At 42.6% G+C, this 27,177-nt stretch overlaps 1 protein-coding gene across 1 annotated transcript in view; it reads right to left on the bottom strand.

The window, feature by feature from the left end:
- erfl1 (Ets2 repressor factor like 1) overlaps positions 1 to 27,177 on the bottom strand; it is a 150,657-nt gene that overhangs the window by 107,696 nt on the left and 15,784 nt on the right. The window contains exon 2 of the mRNA XM_061820206.1: positions 10,802 to 10,947. Within this exon, the coding sequence (XP_061676190.1) occupies positions 10,802 to 10,885 (84 nt within the window). The 5' untranslated portion in view covers positions 10,886 to 10,947. The remainder of the gene's footprint in view (positions 1 to 10,801; positions 10,948 to 27,177) is intronic.

Raw genomic sequence — 27,177 nt, forward strand, 5'->3', positions numbered from 1 at the left:
AGTTCAGTTTAATAAAAAAATGCAATCAGCCTATGTGTCCCTATTTTCATTTTTGTAGTAATTTGTACAAAAATGAATAGGTTTAGTAGAAGAAAAAAAAAGTTTTAAAAAAAGTTAATGGCAAAGTGCCCAAAGAAGGGTTCATGGTTAATTCCATATGTCATATATTGTAGACTGATTGAGTCACTCAATCCCCAGACTTAAACCCTAGAGAATCTGTTTTTAAGTCAACATTCATTAATTTTCCATACCGCTAATCCTCACTAGGGTCATTGGTTTGCTGGAGGTTATCCCAGCTGACTGCAGGGGATCGGGGGGGGAGGTACACCCTGAACTGGTTGACAGCCAATCACAGGGCACATAAAGAGACTAGTTGTACTCAGATTCACCTACAGAAAATGCGGTTTTTACTGAACCATCCATGAAGATTTTTGGGATGTACGAGGAAACCGGAGTACCGTGGGAGATCCCAAACAACCACAGAAAGATAATGCAAACTCTACACAGGCGAGACTACATTTGAACCTGGGTCATCAGAGTTGTGAGGGACACATGCGAGTCAGCCACCCACTGTGCCACTTAATAGTGTATTGTACTTGAAAAGTAAAACTTATCCTCAACATGAAAGCAAATTACTGAATTAAAAAAAAGTTTCAATGAAAAAAAAATGCCTGTACGATTAGGGAGTAGGAATGAGCAAACACATCCTCTGTGCTGGCCCAGTAGACGGCAGTATTGTGACACAGGTAGACTTGAACGCTGCGCAAAAAAAAGTTGACACAACTTCAGCAATTCTAAGCCGTTTCTACAGAGCAGAGAGAATTAAGGCCTGTGAAAATTGTTTTATTCGTATGTGTTACTGCCATGCTGATGCAAAAATGAAAGTTGTTTGGTGGTTTAAAGTGAGTGCAATCACGATGCTAATTCCAGTTAGCTTGACAACTGAGGTTCCTATCGAATGTTAATATGCTAGACTATTACATACACGTTTGCACGGGTGCGCACACATACACACAAAAACGTACAGATGAACACATGGACACGGACGCGCGCACACACACAATACACACACAAAGAAGTGGAACAAACAAGCCGACGAAAAACGGCAACAACTCCACTTGACAGCCGTTTTTGCCCAAGCCATTTTCTACCCTTTGGGGGGAAAAGCTTTGCACTTTCCACTCGCGCCGCCTAGAATGTTCATTGCCCAGAAAATTATTTCTGCAGTCATTTTGCCGCCTTTGTGAGCGGCAATCAATTTCTCTTCTCGTCGTGATGGTCCTGTGTTGTGGGCACAGAAGTTTGACCTTCTCTAAAAGATCTATCAATTTATCCGTCCATCTTACAACCTATCCATTAATGTCTTCATCTTCCCCCTCTTGTTTCTCTTTGGCTTTCTCTCGTCTCCCCACTAAAGTGGCTTTAAAGTCATGTGCTCATCAAGACCTGATGGGTGTCGGTTTTGGGGCAATTATACCACCGCAACAGAATGAGTCGCTTGCAGAAAATGACGGCTATTTTGACAGAGTAGAATATGCACTTGAGACAAAGGGAAACCCATTTGGAGCACGGGTGTCGGCGTTGAACCCTGCGAGTGGACAAGGTCAGGCTGAGGCTAAATGACATCACATTAGTGGCTCCGGGGTCAGACAATCGGTTACCCGTGTTTTTTTTCCCCCCTTTCGCAGTGAGTGGATTGTTCAAAGCTAACGTCCCATTTACACATCTTGGGTGATGGTCGCGTGCTGACCATGCTACACATCTACCGGGTTAGCTTAGGATACCACAAGTAAACCTCTCTATTAAACTTTACACTTGTAAGTGAGACAAATGATGCATTTTTTTTGTAATATGAAATATAAAAGTTCCTAGGTGTCTTATAGTGCCTGTCACGTGACCCAAAGTAATCAAGAAATTACAGAATTTGTCGTGACAAAAAAAATAGTCCGACAAAAGAGCTAAAGGTTGCAGCTTTACATCTAGAAAGCTATAAGACAATTTCAAAATAAAAAGAAAATGAAAATCCAGAAAGCTATAAGAAAATGACATGATCCAAAGAAATTCCAGTCAGTTAAGAGCTAAAGGAACTGAACTCCATTAGTTTGGAAAGGTTGAAAAAAAGCGATTTTTTTTAACCTTGACAATTTCCATGAACTATTGGGTGAGGCTTTATCCTCGTGGAACAATGATAAACCAGTTTGGAGGGCGTGTGTCTTGTTACATTTAAGATAAATGTAGCACAACATTTCAAAAAAAGAACATCATACCAGCGATCCAACATGTTGGTGGGAGTATGATGGTTTGAGGCTGCGTTGCTCCTTCAGGGCCTGGACGACTTGCTGTGATTGATAGAAACGTGAATTCTGCTCTTTCACAAAAATCTCCAAAAGGAGAATGTCCAGCCATCAGTTTGTGAGCTCACGCTAAAGTGGACTTGAGTTCTGCAGCTGGATAACGATCCAAAACACACAATTAAGTCAACTTTTGAATGGAAGTCCAACACTCTACTCTCCAAATGACTACAATTCTATTGAGATGCTGCGTCACTATTAAAAACTTGATAAACGAAAACTTCGTTCTTTTTATTGAACAAATTAGTTTTAACCTACCATTAGTTTTATAGCATAATTGCCCAATATAATTGTTTAAAAATAAGAAACAAGAAGTGTCCAGTTTATTTGATCCTTTAACTTTTGTGCATGATTTGACCTGCATGACTGAGAATCATAAGGAAAATAATTGAATTTTTCTCCAAAGTAGAGCTCATTCAGAGGCAAGATGTGTCCAGTTGCCACGATTTAACCTTTACAGATCCATGTGTGTGATTGGATGCTTGTCTGGAAAATAGATGGATGACATGTCTATTTTTCACACCTTCATCCTTAAGTGTCTAGAAAGACACCTGTGAATTTAAGGTATTACTTTTATCAAGAACTTTTTCTTTACGAGTCAGACTGATCAAGAGGATATCAAAATAAGGACTTGTGATCACATTGCAGTGTTGAAAGCGAGCACGATTCCAAGCTGCCACAGTTTTCTATTGGCTTTGCGGACTTTTGCTTCTCTGTGGACCTCTTCTGCCACATCCTCTTCCGCCTCACTCATCTTTTCCTTCCTCTCCTCTGCTGAGCCACGGACCTCTCTATCCTCATCTCTCGCCTCCTTCACACACACAACACACACACACTTTCTCCCTCTGTCTGTCCCTTTCAATCTAGCTCGCCCCTTTCGGCGTCTGGCAGGACAGTATTATATATTCCAGTCTCATGCTTTACATGATTTGGGCAATATATGAAGCCATATCCCGCTCTCACCGCCTGGCCCTCCCCTTCTCTCCCTCGCCTTGTTGTTTAATGTTTCAATTTGGAGGAAGCAAACATTCAATCAGACAGATTAACTGTTTAATGCATGTCATCAGTCAAACTGTCGACGAGGAATGCCCCCTGACGTCCCACCCCCTCGGCCTGCTGCCCCACCATACAACACACACACACACACACACACACAGACACACACTCGAACTGCTGTTACGTCCTTCTCACTTTCTTCCTCTCCATGCTGCAATGTCTTCTCTCATACAGATGAGCTCGAGTACACGTCACTGCAGAAAAAAAAACGGTTATACAACTACATGCTCAACCGGCATTTGGATGTCCATACATGCCACAGACAAACAGCACAGCTATTCTTCAATGACCCTAACATGCATGTTTTTTTTTTTTAATGTGGGAGGATTCTGGCGTACCCGGAGAAAACCCACACTAATATGGACAGAACATGGAAACTCCACAGAGGAAGACATGAACTGGGATTCAAATGACACCTAAGGATTGTGAGGCAGACGTGCAGACCACAAAACCACAGTCCCAAAACACGCCTGAGTCTTGGTCAATAAGTGACTAAGAACCAATGGTCACTCTCTCAGAGGTTCGGCAGCGTTCCTCTGTGGAAAAAGGACAACTCTCCAGAAGTATAACCATCTCTGCAACGACCCACCAATCAGATCATGATGGTAGAGCGGCCAGATGGGAGATACTCCTGAGTAAAAGGAACATGGCAGACCCCCTGGTGTTTGCCCAAAGGTTCTTGAGAGACTCATATAATCCATCCCTTCATTTTCTGAATCGCTTCCGAGTGCCGGAACCTATCCCAGTTATCATTAGGCAGGAGGTGGGGTACACCTTGAACTGGTTGGCAAACAATCGCAGGGCACATGGAGACAGACAACAGTCGCACTCACAATCACACCTACGGGCAATTTAGAGTGTCCAATTAATGTTGCATGTTTTTGGGATGTGGGAGAAAACCAGAGTGCCCTGAGAAAACCCACGCAGGCACAGTGAGAACATGCAAACTCCACACAAGTCGGGCTGGCTTTGAACCCCGGTCCTCAGAACTGTGAGGCAAACACTCTAACCAGTCCCTCACCATGATTGCCAGTATTTACACGTTCAGCATTTATCCTCAAAAATGTATGATGTACAGTATTTTGAAACAATCTATTGACAATTTATCTTTCACTCCTATTACATCAACTGCAACAAGAAACATTTACCCAATATTCACGGTAAAATATTTCCAGTACGTATTTGGTTTAAGACATCATTGGCTATGGAGAAAACTGACTTGAAATTATTGAGCTAAAGTATATTTGCCAACTGGCTACTGGACTTCCTGTAACTGTTTGTAGCTGTTTTTCTATTGACGAAAGAACTTGTATTTCATGATAAAAGCCAGTTTTCATCAAATGTACAGGTCAGGCTCCAGCAGAGTGCGACAACCCACTTTAGCTACACTTCATACCCCCCAACGTCTGGCTTCATTTTTACTTTATCTCCCTGTGCTGTCGAGCATCTCGTGTATCTCCCCCTACCTTCCCACTCGCCCTCCCACTTTCCGACCACAGCGCAGAGGGTGGCCAAACCTGGTAAGTATTGACGGGGAGCTCCAGTGACACGGAGAGAGCCAGTCGATGCCCAGACACCCGGGGCCAAGGGTCAATGACAAAAAGCTAGGCCCGCCTGGAGAGAGAGAGAAAAGGGAAAGGCAGGTGATAGATGGAGGGGAAGTCACGAGAGATGCGTGGTCAGATAGGGAAACTTTAGGACATGAATGCAAGGTGAAAGAAGAAATCGAGTAACCAGAAGGAGGTGAAGTTGGGGAGGGTGTGAAATGTGCACAGTGGAATGACTACATTTGGAAACAAGTCAAAGGGTGGGGTAGAAGCAGATTTATACAAACACCCCACTTGTCAAAATTACGATATAAACAATGGAGGATTACGTCATATGGTAGTGCCAAGTTGGAAAAGTTCAGAACCAAAATACACTCCGTGCGTGTATTGTCAAGCAAACAAATGAGACCAAGGAATTGAAACCTGTTTTTCATTCCCATCCCAAAAAGTGAAAGTGAACTCCAAAAGTGCAATGACAAATGCAGAAAAAGAACTGAGTTTTACACCAGAAGGGGAATTATTCAGAAATTGGAACAAATGTGAGCTCGACAAGGGTTTGAAGAGTTACCCGGTGGTGTTTGCCTGTATTGACAAATTCACCTCCTGGCGGATTCTTCTGATGAACCTATCCTCTGGTATTCACCCTTTTTGTGCTTTTTTTCAGTAACACGCTTGTCATCACCCTGTGATCCTGGCTTGTCTTTTTGTTTTGTCTCAGTTGCTCTGATGGAGAGGCGGAGCCTCCTGTGCACACCTGGTCTTCAATGCCATCAGCTTGGCTTTTAAGGGAAGAGGTAGCAGGCGAGACACTGCACTACTATTCTACTCATCACGAGTTGTCTTGTATCTTTTTTCTCTTTAGTAGTACAGTAACACGTTGTTTATTGCAGAGGTTAAGTTCTGGACCACACCTACAATAGGTGAACTCCACAAAGTGGCAGGCCAAGCTTTATGAAGCTCCCTAGTGCCACATTTCACTTTGCCATACTCATAAACATCATACAAGCAGCTCATAATGTTGTTGTTTTTTTAATTTTCATTTTGTTTTAGGATAGGCGGAAACTGGTGAGCACATCTGCCTCGCAGTTCTGAGGAACTGAGGTTCAAACCCAGCCTCGCCTGTGTGGAAAGAGTATGTTCTCCCTCTGCCTCTGTGGGTTTTTGTCGTGCTCTCTGGTTTCTTCCCACATCACAATTTATTGTGCATACATGTGCATATTTATTTTTTCGTATATAGACATTGAAGTGAATAATGTTATATGTATTTTTCATGACAATATCTATTTGAGAATGTTTATAGGCATGACAGTGGGGCTTTAAACATCTACATGCTGAATCCAAAATGTCACGAAAGAGCTGCAAAAGATGGCTATCTGATTTTAAGCTCTGCTTCTGTTTAGCTATAAAAATGTTATAAACAAGGCGATACATGCATTAAACTAACATTTTTTTTAATATTTTTGTCAAAGAACACCAGCCATAAATGTAAACAAAATTTTTCCAAGTTCAGTTTTAAATCATCATATCGTCAACTGGTAGTTTTGCTCGTTAACACCATACACACGAAGCCAATTTCCCAGCATCGGTCACGCAACGTTCCCCTTATATTGGATAGCGATTTACTGCACGGCAATAAAAAGCATAAACTTACAATCATAGAGCATTAGTGGGATTGAAACTACCATGACGGGAAATTGGCAAAGACACCAAAGAAGTTCAAGACGACGTCGGGGAAAAGCACGGGATTGACATAAGCGTTCCTCAGGGAAATGGGACAAGTGAGGGCAACCACAGGCGTGGGTTAGCGTGCATGGACACACAAACACACACACACACACAAACACGCACACACGTGTTATGTATTGACAGAGAGAGTGTCAGTATGTATTGAACAGTGGGAGGTAAGAGAGTCAACCTCCATCTCTCTATCGGATATCAGTCCCTACTCCTCTAATCATTTCCTTCCTTCTGGACCTCTCTTCTTTCTAATGCAATTATCCTTCTTTCCTCTGCTCTTCTTTTCCTTACCCGTCAGTCTTAGTTTCTCGGCCTTGCGTTCTTCTCTACTTTTTTATTCTTTGTGAACCTTGTTTTCTTCCCTTTCTCTTTAGCTTTCCCCCTGCCCACTCGTTGCTAACAACGCGGTGTCTGCCGACGTCAGTTGTATTTAACGTCGCTGGCCGCCTTTTTACTCTGTTCTTTTGATCTTTAACGATCAGCTTCAGTGTGTGACAAAAGAAAAAGATAAAGATACTCAAGATACACGCCGTCTTTGAACCCGTGCAGGAGAACGACAATGTGCTTTACGCCGATTTAGTAGACAACTGTCTCGCCGTGAAAAATGTATGAACGGTCAAAATAACGTTTCAACAAGTCATTCAAGTGCAAAGTGTATAACGGATGAAAAAGGGAGTCCCAACACTTCCCATCCAACGTGATGGAGGCTGTTGAGGTGCTTGTTAGAGGAATGGGCAAAAAACGGATGTGCCAAGCTTGTGGCATCATGAAAAGCCAAAGAAAAAAACTCCCTTTACATGACAACTGAGCTGAAGAGTATTTACAAAAGTGTCAGTGTTTTTAAATGCTTATCGAGTTTAAAGATCAAGTGTCATGAAATGGATGATTTTTAGTATGTTATTAATGAAAAAAACAGCAGCTGGTATGGACCCATCAGTTTTTTCACCACAAAGCATGATTTTGATGTACTGTGTATGGCTTTTGTAACTCCCGCCATGAAAATCCTCTCGAGGGATTTGTTTTCGACAAGAAGTAGGAAGCGACGTTGGCGGCAGTAGCTCGTTTGTTTCTATTAGTTTTACCTGTGAGAAGATAGCTCGTTGTTCCTTTGTGTTAGCCAAAACGCTGGCTCATTGCATTGCTGGATATTGCTTGAACAATCGGGAGGAAGGATTTATCCTTCATAAGTTTGCAAGAGACCCGGAATGTCGTGGAAAATGGATTGCACGGGTGCAATTGACGAGAGCTTCATGGGTTCCAAATTACAGGTAGGTGTGTATACAGCTACAAAAAAAAAAATAATAGTTTGGGGGGGACCACGTAACCTATCTCTCATAACGTAACAAAAGATCCGCGTACGTATGACGGTTGCTAAATGTGTCTATGTGCGCGTCGGACGGCGGAAGCTGCTGCGTCCTGCCTAGCGGACGAGCATGGCTTCGGCCGGCTTATACATACTGTCTGGGAGTCTGTTGTTAGTTAGAAGTGATCCGCATATCCTCTAAATATGGCTCAAAACAATAGGGTAATATTGACCCAGACACTCGATTGTGAGATGTTCTCTTCTTCGAAAAGAGCTTCCGTGTCTGGAGGGGCGTGTCCCATAGTAGGGGCCACACCGTGTTTTCAATGGCGAATGTCCTGGGTGACGCCATGGACACAAGATACAGCCAATGTGGCGACCACTTGAATATCGAATGATCGCGAACACTTGACTTTTAAGGTTATTGTATAATCTGCAATTTTCGCCATCACCTACTCCGTGAATTCAGTACAAGAAAACAGCGTGTCGCTTCGATATGACATAGGCTGAACATTCACCAAGATAGTGTATGATACAGCTGTTGAAACCCGTGAGGTACCACATGAAATGACCAAGAGAAACTATCAACAGTTTGTTCGCTTCATGGACGTGGAAGGCATTTTTTGCCTGTCGTGCTGCTCTTCTTCCTTTTTTCCCATTTCGATCACGCTTTTCGTGTCATGTCGTTACACCTCAGCTGTACATCACCGGCCATCAATGTCTGGAGCGACATTCAATATTTTGTCATCTCCTCAAGTACTGCGGTGGGTGAAAATATCTTTTTTGTTATAAAAACAAAAAAGTGATGTATTCAGCTTGAAGTCTCACAAAACTTGCCGTAATGAATTTTGGCAGATGTACCTAATTTTGTGTCTGGAGTTTATAATTGCTCCCTGCAGACTTTCTCAGCTTTCTGGCTCCCCCCTTAATTATTTACCTCATTAAAATTGTGTCAGGTGCACAGGAGGAGGAAGATATTTTGGTATTTGGGGCCTCACAGAGGTGCGTTTGACTCTCTGCCAGTCTACCTCGACAGCGTCTCCATCACACACGCAAGACGCAGTGTACACCAAACACTTGTTAAATGTTTGTATGCCACACTAACAATGTAAACAGAGGATTGAAATAGAAAATCTAGCCAAAGAGCACAAACTGACGCCCAGATTCTCATCCCTGACTGGTGCGGAGCGCACGCCTTGGCAGGGAAACGAGCTTTCGCTTTCTTTCGCCGCGATTGGGAGCGCGGCTTCCTGTTCGCCTGGAGGTCGCTCAGCTCACACCGGAAACAGATGGTTCCCCGGAAAGTCCTCGAGCGGCGTTGTGAGGAGGTGCTGTGGCAGCCGAGAGGCGCGAGGGGAGGTGGGTCGGGTGGGGGGTGGGGTTGTTAATAACAATTCCTGGTGCACACTTTAAGTTGCAATACTGTGGTTCACGCACAGTTTCAAATAATTTCTGTCACAAGTCAGCAAAGGCAAATGGCTTGACAAAAAAGAAAAAAGAAAACCCTCCTACTCTACCAAAACTGCCCAGCAGAGTGGTGGTTAGCACATTTGTCTCACAATTCTGAGGTCCAGGGTTCAAATCCGCCCTAACCTGTGTGGGGTTGGGATTTTCCTCCCATGCCGGCAAGGGTTTTCTGCAGGTACCCCGGGTTCCTCCCACATCCAAAAAGATGCATGATGAGGTTAATTGAAGACTTTAAATTGCCTGTAGGTCTGAATGTGAACGACTGATTCCCAAGACTTTTGTATTCCTCTTACTTTATACCACAGCTATGCTACTAACTTTCTTTGCCAGTGCTCTGTGCACAATAAATATAGAGTAAACAACATGGCCACCACAGCAACACCCACAAACAACACGCCCTTCAAGCAGGCACGGGATGCCCATCTTTCTAGACAACTTGTCATATTGTATATCTGTGATAATGGACATGTCAGTCCCATTCTCTGCCTGCTCCCCAAAAAAACAACGGCCGATTTAAATGAAAAATGGAAACCATTTTCGGACACGTTGAGTCCCGATAACCGATTTTATCCGATATTCATTACTTTATATTGGGGCCCATTTTATCGAAGTTCCACTGTATTATGGATGGATAAGGAAGATTACGTACAATGACACCTCGATTTACCTTTTTTTTTTGGGGGGGGGGGAGTACGATCCTTCATTCAACCCATTTTTTTTTTTTTTTGTGAGTGGAAATTACCAGTGCTTGATGGTGGCGGTGAACTTCACACAAAGCAGCAGATAAAGAACAACTTATGAAAATGAAAAAGGTCCCGTGCGAAAATAAATTGTAGGTTGTGTATTTACCAAAACCATATAATTTTGCCTCACAACGTTTACTATCTTAATGCTAAAGCACTTTGTAAAACACCATAGACAGGCCACTTCAACTAGCATCAATGCATAGGTACAGTAAATCTCTTTGGCATGGGATTTTTGACCACAACTGGTGGAGCAACAGATGAAGACATAACTTTACTTAAAGGCATATATTACCACGGTTTACTAATCTTATCTTTGATTTATTTCAGAAGTATTATGCTATCGCCATTGGGCCAAGGTCTAGGAGCGTCACAGTGAATGCATGAAATCACAATATTGTGGCTTACAGTACTACTTATGTTGGTGTAGTTATAATCATCATTGACAGTTCTCAAATGACCCCCACCCCTCTCTTTCCTTCTCCCCCTTTAGTCTCTTTGTATTTTCATAATACAGCCAGCGGAGCCAGGAATATCGGCTTCTTCCCTGACAATCCCACCATGTTGTTTGGGGTTCAATTAAATGATATGTGGCACCTGGAAAATGTGCTTCCTGTGGAGAACCTCAGGGGTCAGAGCTTTTCCGTTGCTGCAACTTGGCGTGCGAGGGTCAATCGCCATGCAGGTGTGCGGCTGTGAGTCATCCAGTTCAGCCGCGTTTAGTGTCAGGCCTAAACACCTCCCTAAAATAGACAAGTCAATTTTTCTCACTCGATCGGCGAGGAAATACAATTAACGCTGGTATATCATCAAAATGTTCTTGTAATGACTCTGGTATGGCTCAATAATGGCGTATAAAGGAGTTAAGCAGCCATTAACGGAGTGAGTGCCTCCTGTCCAATTAGCCGCTGCTAATCCGCTGCTCATCCCGGACTTTTCCACGCACCGCTTGCCCTACCACCGATACTTTGATCCTGGCTTTGGCTGCTCGCTCACTATGAGGCCCTTTGTTGTACGAGCACGCGGGCCCGCTAATCTCGCTGACCCGGCGCAACCCCTGACCACCCACTCACTCCCACCCTTCACCATCCGCCGGACACGAAACGCTTTCCAGGGAGAGGAGGATACGCGCCACGAAAACACGCGGTCATGCTACACAGGCGCTCGCCGCCAGTGGGGGTAAGGAGGCAGCGGCGGCGCGCTCTCCTGGCATGTGCACAAGTTTTGTCGTTCCCGCCAGTCCAGAAAGGGAGAGCTACAAATTAAAAATACATTTCACGTGCAGACTATGTTGGACTTTTACTGGGGGGTGAGAATGTTTTCTTTTGAAAGGCGTGCGTTGGAAACGTGCTTGTCTTATATTGGCAAGGGTATAAATACAACCAACCAATCGGCATGTAAGATGTACATTTTCCTACACACTTATTACGTCTAGCTAAATAAGTGTTTGTGCTCTCAAAGCAGATATAATTTCAAAAGTTTCTTAAAATCTTGAAAGCTTTATTTTGAAAAGGTACACACCAGAAATGTGACGCGCAGCAAGAGTGTACAACCAAGTTTCATTTCAAAAGGGGACAGAAACAGATGAATAAATCAAGGTTTCAAAGGCACAGAAGATTTGACTTGAATTCCAACAAATATTTTATTTTGAAAGGAGCACATCAACGGAAACGTAGCTGGAGGTAACTGACAACAAGCAGCGTCAATATGAAAGCAGTACGTAAATTGAATGGATGGATATTGAAAAAAAAAACAACGTTTTTTGTACAGTCAACCAAAAGATAATTAAAGAGGGATTGAAAGCATTTAAAAGAAGTTTTATAGTATTTCAATTTTATATTACTTTGTTTTTAATGTGTTGTTTTTATGTTATTGTTGTTTTTATTGTTGTGTTGCTGTGTTCAGAATGTTGAAATACATTTATATATAAATATAATTAGAAACAGAAATATACATCTTTTGCAATCCCCATATTTAATGTAACTTGTGTGCGCTTTGATATGCAGTTGCATACATTTTCGGCCATGATGATTTCTGCAAGCATCTTAACCATGTACGACAACTCCACGTGCATACAAATCATGCACACTTCCATTTAAGGGTGGGCCTTAAAATAGTAAGTAGAAATATAGTCATACATAGACTTGTATATACAGTTTTTATAGTCCCTCTGAGACATTTAAGTAATAAGTTTAAACAATTGTCATTGATAATTTGACATATGTGACCCTATATGTAATTTGCATGTCCAAATACTGTATGTAAGTTTTCCACATTGGACAAAATGTATCTGAGATTACACTGAATGCAATCCATCTGGCTTTTCAAAAATATATATTTTGTGTGCACATATTTATACAGGCTTCTTTTCCTTTGTCAGACATTTAAATATATTACTTAAGCACGTTTCATTTTTAATTTTACTGAAGTGCTCTTCTATGTAATTTTAAAGCATTTGGAGATACAAAACTTTTTTTCATGAGTAATGCAAGTTCACTTAAAAAAAGCCATAATTTTATCTTTCATTTTTTTAATCAATTAGATTTCATTGATTTATTTATTTGTGGGCGTGCAAAATGAGCGCGCACGTCCGCTCGACAGACAGAGGTAGAAAAAGCCTCCCCCCCAACCCCCTTATCCCATGCATCCTCCACCCCCCCCCCCCCCACTATCCCTCCCTCCTCTCGCTCTTTCTTTCTGAGGGTGGTAGAGTGAAAAAAAAAAGCGGCAAGGAGGCGCGACTCGCAGGGCGGCACATAGCTGATCAATATTCGATTTAGTTGCTAATTTAGGGCCTTTCTATAGCTGTCATCCCGTGATGTATGAGTCCTAACCCGAGGTCGCCGCGGAAAAAGAAGAAGAAGGAAAAACACACACATAAGAGAGACAGAGAGGGAGAGAAAAATCAAACACCAGTCAACTTTTCACTTAACAATAGAGCGACTTGAATATTATTTATGGGCGGAAAATGGATGTGGAGGGACTGGGGGGGGGGGGGGGGGGCTGCAGTTTATGGGTGAATTGCTCCCATCGCTTGCGGTCGTGATGAAGTGCCGCTGAACGCGTGTGAACGCGCATGTGCGAGACGTTCGTGACTTTTTTTTTTTTTTTTTTTTTTTTAAAGGCACGTTCCGTGATTAACAGCCACGTGCCCGACGCGGCACGGGCATTTTATCACGTTTTATTTTTTTCTGCTTTATGTCACTTAATAGCTTCCCAATCGATCACTGTTCAAAAGGATGTTATCAATAATTTGAAAAGCCGTAACAACCCGTTCTGTCTGGAGTTTCTTAATTAACGCGAGATAGTATAATTAGTTCGAGATCGTTCAGGGGACGGGAGATGCTTTATTTTAAGTGGCTGGAGATTAGCATACAAAAAAAAAAAACATCTTTGCTGATGAATGGATACATCAACAGGGGAAGAAATGTCGTGGCGGAACGACTCATAAACAGACATCCATCACTGCGAGACGGCTCGGGACGTTCTCATTCTCAGGCGCTACGTTTTAATTATCTAATGACTGTTTTCTCGTCGTAATCCGCCGTGCTGGGAGCGCTCATGGACAAAGACGGCAATTTATAACGCAAGAGGCGCAAAAGACAAACTCATTTCCTCAGGTGACAAAGTATGTAAAGTAGCCCAAAGTGGCATTTTCGCACTCTAGTCTACAGTGAGTCCAAATTTACCCACAATAGGTGAGGAGGTTTTTTTTTTTTTTTTTTTTTTTTTAAAGATACATGCTCACATTTTAAACATTCTTAACATACCTGAACACTATTACAAGCATAATATGAAAATGAAAATAATGTATGGTACATGACAGAGTACAAATGATTGAGGACCTTTAAGAGGCGGGGCCAGGTGGATGCATGTGACATCAGAGAGCTGCGGCTAACAGCCGCTCCTGTGTGGTTGTGCTGATTGCATTCCATAAACAGCTGAAAAATGGTGACTGCGGCTCCCATCTGCCACACGCAAGGCCGTTCCAATAAGTATTCAGGCAAGACCAAGATATTTGCTGTTTGGTATTTGCCAATTCAAACAAAGCTGTTTTTTTTTCTTCCTCCATTTTTTAACCGGCCCTGTTAGCGCAGGCGACACAAGCGTTAAACTCTCGGTGTACCGTCTTTTTTTTTTTTAAATATCTCTGTGTTTCAATGTGGGTTCAATGTGGGTTTCAATGTGGGCACTTGCGGCTTTTACACAGCTGTGGCATATGCATGTACCAAATGGTATTTCCTGTACAAATGTACTGCGTGTGGCTTATAACCAGGTGCGCTCTTTAGGCCGGGAATTACGTTATATTACCTGTACTTTTTCTCTCAATCCCCTGTAGCCAGGGTTTACTGTACTGTAAAAACCCAAAAGCAGTAGCAAGCCATGATTAAATGGCACTCTTATCAAGATGCCTTTTTAGTACAAATGCAAAACACACTGGTGGACATTACATTTTCTTTCAAATTAAAATATATTGAGTTCTAAACAAATAATCCAGACAGGAGCTGCTGATACCCAGTCTCAAGCACACTACCAAATTATCATCAGTCATGGCGTGACAGTATATGGACTTCATCGTAACCTGGGTAAAGGATATCTCCTTAATAAATGGGGCTAAATAATGCGGTCATGGCTTCTCTGGACCATGTAGTTCTTGACAGGTGGAAGGTTTTTAAAATCTCAGAAGGAGTCAACTGCTTCAATCAAAGTCTATTGTAACATCTCTCCATTTTGGAAGGACTTTTTTCTGTTTGTTTAACAATGTGCCACCGTGCCCCCCTGTTGGTTACAATTAAAAAAAAAAGAGTTAGTTCCTTCACCTTTCCCTTTCTTCGCTCAGGTTTCCGAGGGATGTCTGTCTTGTAGTTTCATAAACAGTCCAAAACTGCCGCTCTGCATCTCAGCAATAGTAGACTGGGTAGATGAACATCCAGGGGGGCAAAAATGATGAACCACAATCTAGCGGGTGAAAACTGTAACACGTTGCTAAAAGCAGCAGTCTCAAATTTTTCTTGACCCTTTCGCACTGCTTGGAAAAGCCACATTTTCCCAAGTTGGTCGCTGGTGTGTACAATTGTCACCAACGTGGAATGGGGGTACATCGTTGTCACTGCAATGTCAAACTTATATGGGAGCCAAATGCTGTAACTGAGGTTGGATGCAGCCTGTTCTGTGATGCCAGAGGTATGGGAATGAAACTTGGCAAGTGACAGGAACTTCTCCAGCTCAATCAGTGACAGAAAATAAGGTGACAAAGTTCACCTGGCCATTTTCCACCTTATGTGGTCTCAAAGCTGGAACAGACATGGAACCGTGAATGTGCCAGTGTGGAAGGGAATTCTGCAACAGAATGGAGTAGGAATGGCCTGGTTAACAGGTTTCAGGTAGAACGCCGTTTTAAAAAGTCGCTGTTTCCAAACTGTTCAAACTTTCCAACAGTGGAATGATTTTTTTTGGGAGTCATCAGTGGGGACAAAGTGACAAGACCCCTCCGCTTCTCGGTCATGGTGCGAGCATTCTTTACCCAAACAACTGTCTTGTTGAGAAAGTCGAATCTTTTGGGAATCATCAGGGAATAACAGCTTGGTAGAGGCATAATATGGAGGATAAAAGGAAGGAAAAATATGCCAAGCATGCCGACGGAGAGTGGCTGCTATAGTAACCAATACTTCCAATAAGATATCCCATGTCTGAAAGGGCAAAATTAAACATTTCAAAACACATTTTAAGAGTTGTAGTTGTTGGAAACTGCAACATTTTTACACTAGGTACTCTCAGAATCTGACAAATGCCCAAACCTCGAGACAGACGTGCTTAGTTTCAAAGCCGACATCATCTTCTCTGGCAAAATCGCTACTAAAGCAGAATGGTGCGTCAAAAGCCCAAATTTTTCACTTTCTGTGGTGATATGAGAGCCATAACGGAGGCGACGCCAACTAGAGTCTGGCAGTAAGGGAGTTCTTTCTGGAACAGGGCGTTGATCAGTTGTTGCGTTGAAAGCAATTGTAACTCAATGATAAGTATGAGATCTGGTATCCCATAATGCAGTGCACCCCTATTTACCACTGGGGATACATTCCAGATCTACCCAATATGGTGAAAATCTGCAATATAGAGGTTATATATATATTTTTTTAAAAAAAGCTTTCTACATACTATTAAAAGACACCTTTTAAAAAAACTCACCATCAGCCTTCGCAGTTAACATGGATATTTGCCTTCTGAATGTGAACACAATGGCCTTTCAACATGAAATATGAATTAAATTGCAGGCATATAATTTATAGAAAATGATGTGTCCATTGTACATTTAAGAGGCGGGGCCTTTTGGAGCAGTAGGGGAGGTCAGCTTGTCCACTTGCATAAGCATTTCCATAGTGAGGGAACACTAAGACACTTTGTTGGGTTCAGTATTAATGGCATGGGCAGATAAATTCTGGATGAGGCTGGGATGTGGTGACCTTTGGCGGGTCTCTGTGTAAAAGGGGCCTTCAAGGGGTTCGAGCAGTTTGTCGTTCTTTGATCACACAAAAACAAAAGCATTTTGTGCTAGCGCATGTTGCAATTGATTGTCAAACGCGAGCATGTAAACCGCGGAATGAATAAAAGGCATTTTAATTAGGATGATTAGTTAGGGAATCAATGAGCTGGCACCGGCAGAGCTCACAGAGAGACCCCGTCCCCCCTCCCCGAGTTCACTTTAATGGGGCGATCAAGTGAGCTGCTTTTTCAAGCTGCCTTTTGTTGTTGGCTCCCGCAACCTCAAAAAAGAGGAAACGTTGCAACAACTAATATATCATAGACGTGATTTTCTCGTTTGTGTTGTTGACAAGTTGGAAAAAGCAGGCTGTTTGGATCTACTCTCTTTTCAGGAGACGAAACACGATTGAAGGGAGTATTTCAGCTACACTACACTGAGAAGGAAGTTGTACTCTTACAAGAAAAGAGTCACCATGACACATGGATATTAATTTCTAAATTTAGAAAGTTGTAATATTACAAGAATAAAGTTGCAACTTTAAGAGTGAAACAAAGTAAATGCAGCAGTAAAGGAAATGAAAAGTGTAGTGCAAGAAATATTTAAAAGGTGGAAATGCTTTAAAAAGCATGAGGAAAAATGAGTTTTTGACCTGGACTTAAAAATCGCTTCACGATGTCTGCTTGGGACTCTGTGCTCCATTATTTGAACGGAATCTGTAGATTGGGAGATGTACCAAAATTGCGGATTGTTTTCACTGTAGCGCTAACATTGATCTATTGCAAGCATTTATTTGTTAGAAATCCATCCATTAATTCTCTGAGTCGCTTATCCTCACAAGGGTCACGGGTGTGCTGGAGCCAATCCCAGCTGGGGTATACCCTGAACCGGTTGCCAGCCAATCGCAGGGCACATAGAGAGACAACAGTCGCACTCACATTCACACCTACGGGCAATTTAGAGATTTGAACCCCGGTCCTCGGACGTGCGAGGCCAACCCTCTACTGCTGCGCCAAAGTGCCGCCCGTTAGAAATCCTTTTTTTTTAAATAAATGAAATACCTGGACATACATTTAACAAAAAAAAAAATAAATAGCTTCTGATTTCAAAACTCGTTAATTTGTTGTGGATATGTTGGGGAATCAAGCGTTTACAGCAGTCTGAACCTGTGGAAATTCACTTCCAGAATAATTTCAACAATTTTTCTTCTCTTTTTAAAAGCAATCGAGTGTCTATTTTGATGAATTCATGAATGAAACTTTAGTTGGCGGACTCAGCGCCATATTGGCCGGTGTTGTCAGCCGTTGGATTTTAATCACCCCCAAAGTCCAGAACAATCAGTGTTATGGCTGTAACGAGTCATTGCTCAGTGATTTCCGTAAGAAAATACAGATGTCCTCAACATTTGCCAGCACTGCTTTTATTTTATTTTGAATCAGTACTTTGAGCTTCCTGTGTAGATTTCCATGTTCTCCCAACGCTAGTGTGCTATTTTTTTTTTTCTTTTCTGGGTACTCCGGTTTTTTCCCATATTACAAAAAGATGTAAGTTAGGCTAAATTAAGACCCTATCTTTAAGTGTGAACAGATACAGGCACAGACTATTAACAAAGGAGGTGAAGGTAAGGTGCAGAGGACATATGTTTAACCACTGCCAGGTTTTTTGTGATACACAAAAAAAAAGACAAACTGTTACTGTTAAATGTCAGTCAGCACAAGTGCCTCTGATTAACCTCAAATAAATTAGGGTGGATACATCTGTATGTACAGTTCTCTCAAAGACTCAAATATCAAAACACTTTGAGTGGCTTTGAATTTTTTTTTAAATATTGATGAATGATAGAAAGGCTGCTTTCTTTCATGCAAGGCAAAATGGCAAGTGCTTGAGCACCACTTGGAGTCGTATGCGTGTGCCTGGGTGTGAATGAAACTATGATTGCTCGTCTATATGTCCCTACTGATCGGCTGGTGTCCAATCCAAGGTGTACTCCACTTCTAAACAGCAGTCAGCGAAAATGGGCTCCAGCACACCAATGAACCATTTGAGGGTCAGTGGTTTTGAAAAGGGATGGATGATAGATGGACATTACCACCCCAGATGGGTCACTTTTTTTTCCACCTATGGCGTTAGATCATTTCTGTCTTGTTCAACATCATCCTACAAAATTTCTTTGACTTGTGAGACTAGACTTTTGCCCTTGTGGCAGACAAATGAAGTGTTTTGGAGGCAGAGGAGTGGGGAAATGGGGGGGGGGGGGTCTCTTTTGCATATAAACGAAGATATGAAGAGTGGGAGTGTGCTGCGTATTGGCTGCCAGCTGCCATGGAGCTCCTCGCTTGTTTGGTCAAAGTTGATTTCCCCAGACCCTTCTCTCTTGGGATGGCCGACCCCCCACACTCTCTGCCATCTCCCCGGGATCCCGCCAGTTAAACGGACAGGTCATACATACACAGAGACACACACACCACATCCCAGTTTTTCAATCTCCTCGCTCCGTGGGCCCCCTGCTGCTGTATAAAGGCCACATTTCCCTGGTCATTAACAGCGAGTCACATGGAATCTCTCACCTTGCCGTACGACGCAATAATCCAATCAAACCTGCAATTACCGTCATTAGAAGGAAACCGGCTCATGAACAATAGCCTGACGAGCAAATGTGATTCTTACCCCAGCGTGCCTGTAATGAGCATTGTTTAAACGACCCAAATGAAATTGAAGCCGACTCGCCGAGCATGAACGACAGCTCATATTAACTGTGTGTGTGTGTGTGTGTGTGTGGTGTGTGTGTGTGTGTGTGTGTGTGTGTGTGTGAGTGAGTGTTAGAGAGAGAGAGACAGAGAGCGAGAGAACGTGTGTGTGGTTGTGTGGGCCCTCGTGAATGGCTGTGTAACTGTGGTATTAATAATCTCCATGATCTATGAGCTCGTCTCATGTCACTCAGTCATTAAAGAGACATTCGCGCCGTGTTCTCCACACCTCGTTTCCTCCACCCCCTGTCAGGGCCCCCCAAAATAATTGTGTGTTAATAGGTTGGATGGTGGCGGCATTAAGAGTGGGGGATTACAGCCCAGGGAGAGAGAATGGAGGGATTATCGGGGCAAGAGGTTGCTGTTAACAGAAGAGATGATTAGCTGTGATGACCGACCTTTTCCTGCTGAGGAGATATGTGGTCGAGTAAGGAGAATAACTACACTGAAGAACAGTGGAACAGCTACGGCAGAACATAATTCGACCTGCGACAAAGGTGGGAAATTCTGAGCGCTTCACAGGAGTTACCAACCCTCACAATATCCCAAACAGAGCACAATTCCCGAGACAAGAAATACAGTAGACCTTTCAGATTTTCAGTTCAATCCTATTAAAAAATGTCAGTTGCAGCTTTTCTTACTCTTATAAATGTGAATTTATTGTTAAATGCCCCCCTCCCTCCTCCTTATAAAGTACATTTTCCTTCTCTGCAAATTAAAAACAAACCTTTTAAGGGCGACTGTGATGAAATGGATGATTTTTAGTGTATTATTAATGAAAAAACGTCTGCCAATATGGGCACATGCGTTTTTTTCACCACAAAACATGATTTTGACGTATACAGCTTTTTGTAACTCCCGCCATGTTTTCGAGAAGAAGCAGGAAGTGACGTAAAGGACAGCGGCGCCCCCAAGTGGACTCCTTTCTTTCCATTAGTTTTACCTCCGGAAAGGTAGCTCGTTGTTCCTTCGTGTTAGCCAAAATGGCGGCTCATTGCATTGCTGGACATTGCTTGAATACTCGGGAGAATGGAATTACCCTTCATAAGTTTGAAAGAGAATGGATTGCACGGGTGCAGAGGACAAGAGCGTCATGGGTTCAAAATAACAGGTAGGTGTATATATAGCTACTAAAAAAGCTAATAGTTTGCGGCGAACCACGTAATCGGTCTCTATAACGTAAGAAAAGATCCGCGTACGAAATATGTCGATGTGCGCGTCGGACGGCATCGGACTGCTGAATGGACTGCGGCGAAGAACCCAGCCGAGAATGCCTCACTCAGCCGCGTGCACGCAGTAATGCGCCCCGGCTCGACGGTGTTCATCAAGTACTGTGGCGGCTTTGAACATCCCCCTAAAAGCAGCACGGCTCGGCTCAATTATATGGCACCGCGTTCGGCGGTCACGGCTTCTGCGAAGGCTGCGTGTCGGGCTTTGCGAACTGGGTGGCTCTGAAGAACCCAGCCGAGAATGTCTCACTCAGCTGCGTGCGCACAGTAAAGCGCCCCAGCTCGACTGTGTTGTTCATCGTGTACTGCGGCGTCTATGAACACCCCCCCCTAAAGCAGGACGGCTCGGCTCTGTGATAAGCCACACCGGCCGGCTGCGATGAGCCGCGATGGCTCATCTCCGCCGCGGAAGTGGATGGGACGGGGATGCGGTTTGGCCGTGATCGCATATCATCTGAATATGGCTCGAAACAATAGTGTAAGACTGCCCCAGTGACTTCACTCGGTTGTGTGGTGTTCTCCTTTTCGAAAAGAGCTTCCTTGTCAGAAGAGACGTGTTCGTTTCCCATAGTTAGGGTGCACCGCGTGTTTTCCTTGGGGAGTGACGTCACGGACGGAGGATGCATATGGCGACCACTTGGATATCGTAGAATGACACTTCTGCAACTTTGCGCATGGATGACGGCCTCTCCGCTCACATTTATTTTTTCGTATAGACATTGAAGTGAATAATGTTATGTGTATTTTTCATTACAATATCTATTTTAGAATGTTTACGACACCTCATGTGAGTTTTTGCTGATGACTCAAAATTGATTTTCATTCAATTAGAACATTATTTCCTTTTTTATTCTTGGAATATCCCAAGCCAGTTCTAGTAAAATTATGCTTTCCTGTAATATTATTTGAAACCAATTACTACTTCACTATTTTACATCAATTGTAGGGTGTTTTCTATGTTGTAAGAAAACAAAAAGTCCCCCCCCCCCAAAAAAAAAAAAAAAAAAAAACATGAATCAGGATTCCCAGTATAGTGCAGCCGTGGGTGATGTGATAATGACAGTAAAGAGGAGCATTTTGCGCTGGACTGAAGACCGGGCAGCTCCCAAAGCAATTCATGGGTCCTAATCTGGATGGAATGAGCCGTGAGAGGAAGCGGGAACTTGAGAACATTTTCTCCCCTGAAGCCCCTGCTGAGTTCCTCCCTCGTTTCCTCTCTTCTTCCCGACCTGCTTTCCATCACTTCCATCCACAAAATGAAGTCATTTGGCATTGACGGGACCCTTGAGGCTGCCTGCGAGGAGAGGCGGGAGTCACCCCGGCAACACACGTAGGCAGGCAAAGGCGGGAGTGAGGACACTGAAGCGTTTCTAATTTAAATAAAGCCTTCGGCAGACTGAAACTGGCAGCGAGCTTCCCCTTTGCTCGTGGGGAGAAGACGGAGAAGAAAGGAAAAAGAAAAGGGTGTTAAAGGAAAGGAGAGCTAGAAGGATATAGAGATGTCGCCAGTGCTGGATTTGTTATCCGCATGGAGGAGTGAGAGGCTAAAGGACGTCAGGCTATGGGAGAATAGAGGGGCTGGATGAGATAGAGAGGAGGACCAAAAACTGACAGGTCGCCAGGGTGAAGGGAGCAGCGGGAATAGTGAAACTTTAGCTCAAGTATGTGTGTGAAGAGAGAGAATTGCAGTCGTCGGAAGAAAGCAAGTTGAAATACCTTGCAGATTTTTCAAGTATCTGTACTTTGTGTATGTATTTTTCTGACATCGTCTTACATTTAGTCCCTTGAAAAAGGTGTGTACAAGATGCCACAAGATGGTGCCACAGAACTTCAGCAGAGCTTGACATGTAAGAGACAATCTATGATTTTTTTTTTCCAGATACGAACCATCATGTGGCCAAATTCATTTATTTATTTTTGCTTACTTTGACTGCCAAGCGCAATGTTCTCATATACAGCAGTTTGGCAGTTTTGACGAAATGTCTTCAAGAAAGGGCTTCAAGCAATTTATTGCTACTCTCAGTTGAAGTTTACTAAACTAGACTTAAAACAAAGAACTAAATTTGTCTTAAAAACAACCACCAACGAATACTTTGGACCCTATTTTTGAGAACAGAATAAATCCTCCACAGCCGCCAGCACAAGTGTGCGCCACAGCCGGGTTAGACCGGCGTTGGTAATTCTGAAGACAAGTGCAGCCTAACGGATCCGAGAGTGGGCGGGCTGCGCCACCGTGGGTGTGTTTACAGCCGACTTTACTCGCTGCCAATCAAAGGCGTTCCTCTTTCGTTCAAATGTGCCGCAAGTGACAGTCTCAACGGAGACATGTCTCTGTGAAAGAGGACAAAGTGTAAAGCGTAGCGAGCTTTGCGTAAGTGGAGCAGTGTTACTTCTCTGGTCACGGTGTGGAAACAATCTGAGTGGGTACAGTACACAGAAGGAGCTTGTGATAACCGCTGCTGACTTAAATTTATCTGCAGAGATTTATATGCGTCTACCTGTGGCCCAAACAAATTCACCAAACTGACTTTCCAACAGCGATCTACCTTGTGCCAAGATTTGGACATGGTCTGAGCAGGTGTAAATTTAGACCAACTTTGTGCCATCATATTGACACTCCACTAGGCGCATCTTTAAGGATACATCCTTGCTGCACTGCAAGGCCCAGTTGGACGCTGATCGGTTTGTGAAATTGGCAAATGCACAAGAAGCCTTGCGCTTGCAAAAAAAAAAAAACTAACATGCTGACATGTGCGCCCCATCTTAGATACGCTGGCTACAAAAATATAGAACCCATGTTGACAATTTTAATAGTTTGATCAACGAATAGCATTGGTGTCAGTGTTATGACCCTTTAAGCAACAGACATTTCAACACAAAAGGTGGAGCAACACATGTTGACAGGCAATACACAAAACTAACTGGTATTCCAAATCATCTGCAAAAGATGAGTATTTATTATTGCCGTACTGATGATCTGGGACTGTCTCAACATACAGTATTCTGCATGTCTATTATACCGCCCCAGGTAGCGAAGGTGCACAAACCAGAAGTAGCTGCAAAACATCCACTGAAATGAAGCAAAAAAAAAAACATGCCAAAAACTAGATTTTATTTCACGTCGTGACTATGTTTTTGTAAAGTATAATATCGTGTTATTTTACTCTAAAAAAAATACATTATGCGTTTTTCTTTGGTTGCGAGGCTGGAATATATAAATTGCATTTCCATTTATTTTAAATATTGAGGCCCCGTAGCTCAGTAGTTAGAGCACTGGTTTGGTAAACCAGGGGTTGTGGGTTCGTATCCCACTGGAGCCTCCACTCCCTGAGAAGGGTTGCGTCAGGAAGGGCATCCGGTGTAAAAATTGTGCCAAACATACGTGCATTCATCTGAGATGACACGCTGTGGCGACCCCGAAAGGGACAAGCCGAAAGAAACTTACTAAGGGAGGCCTCAAATATTGACCTTTTTTAAAAAAATTCGCTGGAGGGCTCGATCCCTATCCCCTGCAAGTATGAGAGTACATTATTCATAGTACGTCGTATAAATGACCATTTTTTAAAACTTTTGTACCACATTGAATGTTTACAGTTTGATTTCTAATAATAATTTTAGTGTATGTAGCACTTGTCTAGGCAGTCAAAGACAGGTTCCAATTTTCTGCATTACACATTCAATCCTCAGTCACACTTTGGTTGTGGTAAGATACTTGTACCACCCCCCACAGGTGCCCTGGGACAATCTGATGGAAACGTGGCTGCCATTCTGCGCCTACAGGCCCTTTGACATAAAACGTGAATTAAGTGCCTTGCCCAGGGACACAACAACATGTGCCCTGAGAGGGATACGAACCGGCCCTTTGTTTGCAGGGAGAACACACCCTGCACACTTCTTCAAGACTTACTATGGCACAAGTATGAAAGTTGAGTACTTGCACTTTTACCAGTCTTCACACAAATATCTGTACTTGTACCGAGTACAGAGTTTGAGTACTATTGTCACCTGTCGAAGCAGTGTGATCAATCTAGCTTGGAGAGTTCATCCATTCGCCTGCATCCACAGAAGCACACAAACGAAGGCAGAGAAAATAAAGAGGCTCTCTGCAGCACGACTGGGATGTGAGTACACCATCACTCTCATGTCATCAAAACTTGTCCCAAGTTGGGCGGCACTCTTCCCTGTCCCACCATCTCCCCCTGCCTGTGCCCATGGCTCGTCGCAGCCACGTTCAGCGGGCCGCCTAATCATTCATCTCAAGTCTTCCCAAGGAGCCTCGACAGAGTGCTGCTAGCTTTGCTTTCCTGCCGGCTGCTACGTGGATGGACCAGAGGTGACAGTTGGCCCGTGGCTCGGCTCAAACACAACAAAAACACAAAAGTGGACCAAAGCGATGTGATTTACTTTCACCCCTTAGGCTCGTTTAAAGCGTGAACTCTCAAGACGTGGCTACTAAATCATTTCGTATAAAAGAGAATAGGATCCTGAGTTATTGTTCAAGTGTGGGTGGCCATGATAACAAAAGCCGTACTCAGTGGTGAGCAGTGATCATTTGAATGAGGCGGAGGCCCCAAACTGAGTGATCTCAACCAGTGTGACAAATTGATTTTAAGCATCCTGTAACTGTTTATCCTTTGTTATTTTTTGACTGAATGCAGATAGTTTTTATTAATACATCTGAGAACTTTCTCAATTTGTCTTTCCCCATTGAAATGAATTGAAAGCAAACAATATGATATACATTTGTGTGTTACAGTCCCCCTAAAACAACATTTCTTGTTTGTAAGTCTTAAAAACACCACCCTGTGATATTATTGCACTTTATAAAAATCGTAGTGATGACAGACAGAATGTAAAAAAATTATTTGATTTTTCCACTTTTTTTGTTTTAACTTCAATTCAAATGACAATGTGCTGCTCCTGGTGAGCAGCATAATACAAGCATGATATAAATGGAGATGCTCACACGTTTCTCCTCAGAAAGGTGCATAAATCTTAATTTGGGTTACTGATAAATGTATTGACTACATTATATTCCTAAATTTTATTTATTATATGACACCTGGTGTTTTTGCAGGTTCACTGAATGGGCATTTGGCAAAGCAGAGAAAGAGAAGAAAACAGACGGACTTGTTTGATCTTTGGCTTCAGTTGTTATATTCTCACCAAGTCGGATTAAACGTACAGTTGCAATGACGTACATAATCATATTTTGGAATCTGACCAGCACAAAATATTTGAGTAAACAATTCTATCAATTTAAGTTGCTAAATACATAACATATTTCCCCCCTCTCATTTTATTTTTACAACTCAGTTCACTGAGATATATCACATCCCCTGAGTGAGGACGAAAAATATTATTTTGTTCGCCCCACCCCGAAATGAAGAGCCTCATAAGCCGCTCCTGTAGTTTTGCAAGACAAAAAGTAACTACTTAAACATGGATACAAAGTTGGAGTAATTTGGCATACTCCGGACTAGAGCAATGTGTCACTGTATATGTCTTTACCTCGAGCAGAGTCGAGATGGCATTAGTAAAGCTGATATTTATAGTGGCATTGAGAGAAAGTACTCATTTATGATGACGGCTAGAACACATGTGTTCAGATACGGTATATAATCAAGCATAACTAGTTATTTGTATGTAAAATTTGTTTTAAAAATGAATAGCTTTCCAAACTGCTAAAAATTAAATGTGTCACCCAAAATAAATATCTGGCAGGCTCTGGAGTTGAGTAAACATCCCCCATCAGACTATAAATTGGGCTTTATACAATAAAGATTTTTTTGGGTCCGATCACTGATTAGCTAGTTCCAAAAAGTTCAAATTGATTTATTTAAATTTATTGCAATTCAATTAATTTTGCAAATACTGCTAACGGAGGAGGGTTGTCCAGAATTTGCGTCCATTGGGCTTTTCCTTTGCTTTTTTTTTTTTTTACCCACTCTGCGTTGCCTCATTGCAGCTTCCTCCTCCTTTTGTACATTTTTCCGGTGCCCAATCAAATTTATGTTGAAGCATTATTATGGCGTTGCCCACGACGTACTTCAGTTGTACACACACTGCAAATAACGTTTTTTGTCTGAGAGAGCGCAAAATAGACCAACACAGACGACGTGTTTTTTTTTTCAATGACAAAGTTGAAAAAAGCAATTGATGATCGGATGGTTACAAGGCACACAACAAGGCTAAAAGTAAAGTAAACTAGCATCTGGATTCATACATGAGCGATGTGGAGTCCTTGTCTTTCGTGGAGCTGAATCGATAGCATTTATCGAACCAGCAATCAGATGATCAACAAAAAATGCTAATTATCAGCATCAATTATCCCATCAGTGTAAAGACTACAAAAATATATATTTTTATAAATGCATATTATACCGTAATATATTACTTAAGTCTCATTATATACAAAAAGATTTTAGAGGAGATGAACAGTTTATTCAGCATTGTATCATCTCATCTAGTAATGGCTTGGGTGAAAATTAAAAAAAAAATAATAATAAAAAACAAAAA

The sequence above is a fragment of the Syngnathoides biaculeatus genome, chromosome 5 (genome assembly GCF_019802595.1).
Source record: "Syngnathoides biaculeatus isolate LvHL_M chromosome 5, ASM1980259v1, whole genome shotgun sequence".
Lineage (NCBI taxonomy): Eukaryota > Metazoa > Chordata > Actinopteri > Syngnathiformes > Syngnathidae > Syngnathoides > Syngnathoides biaculeatus.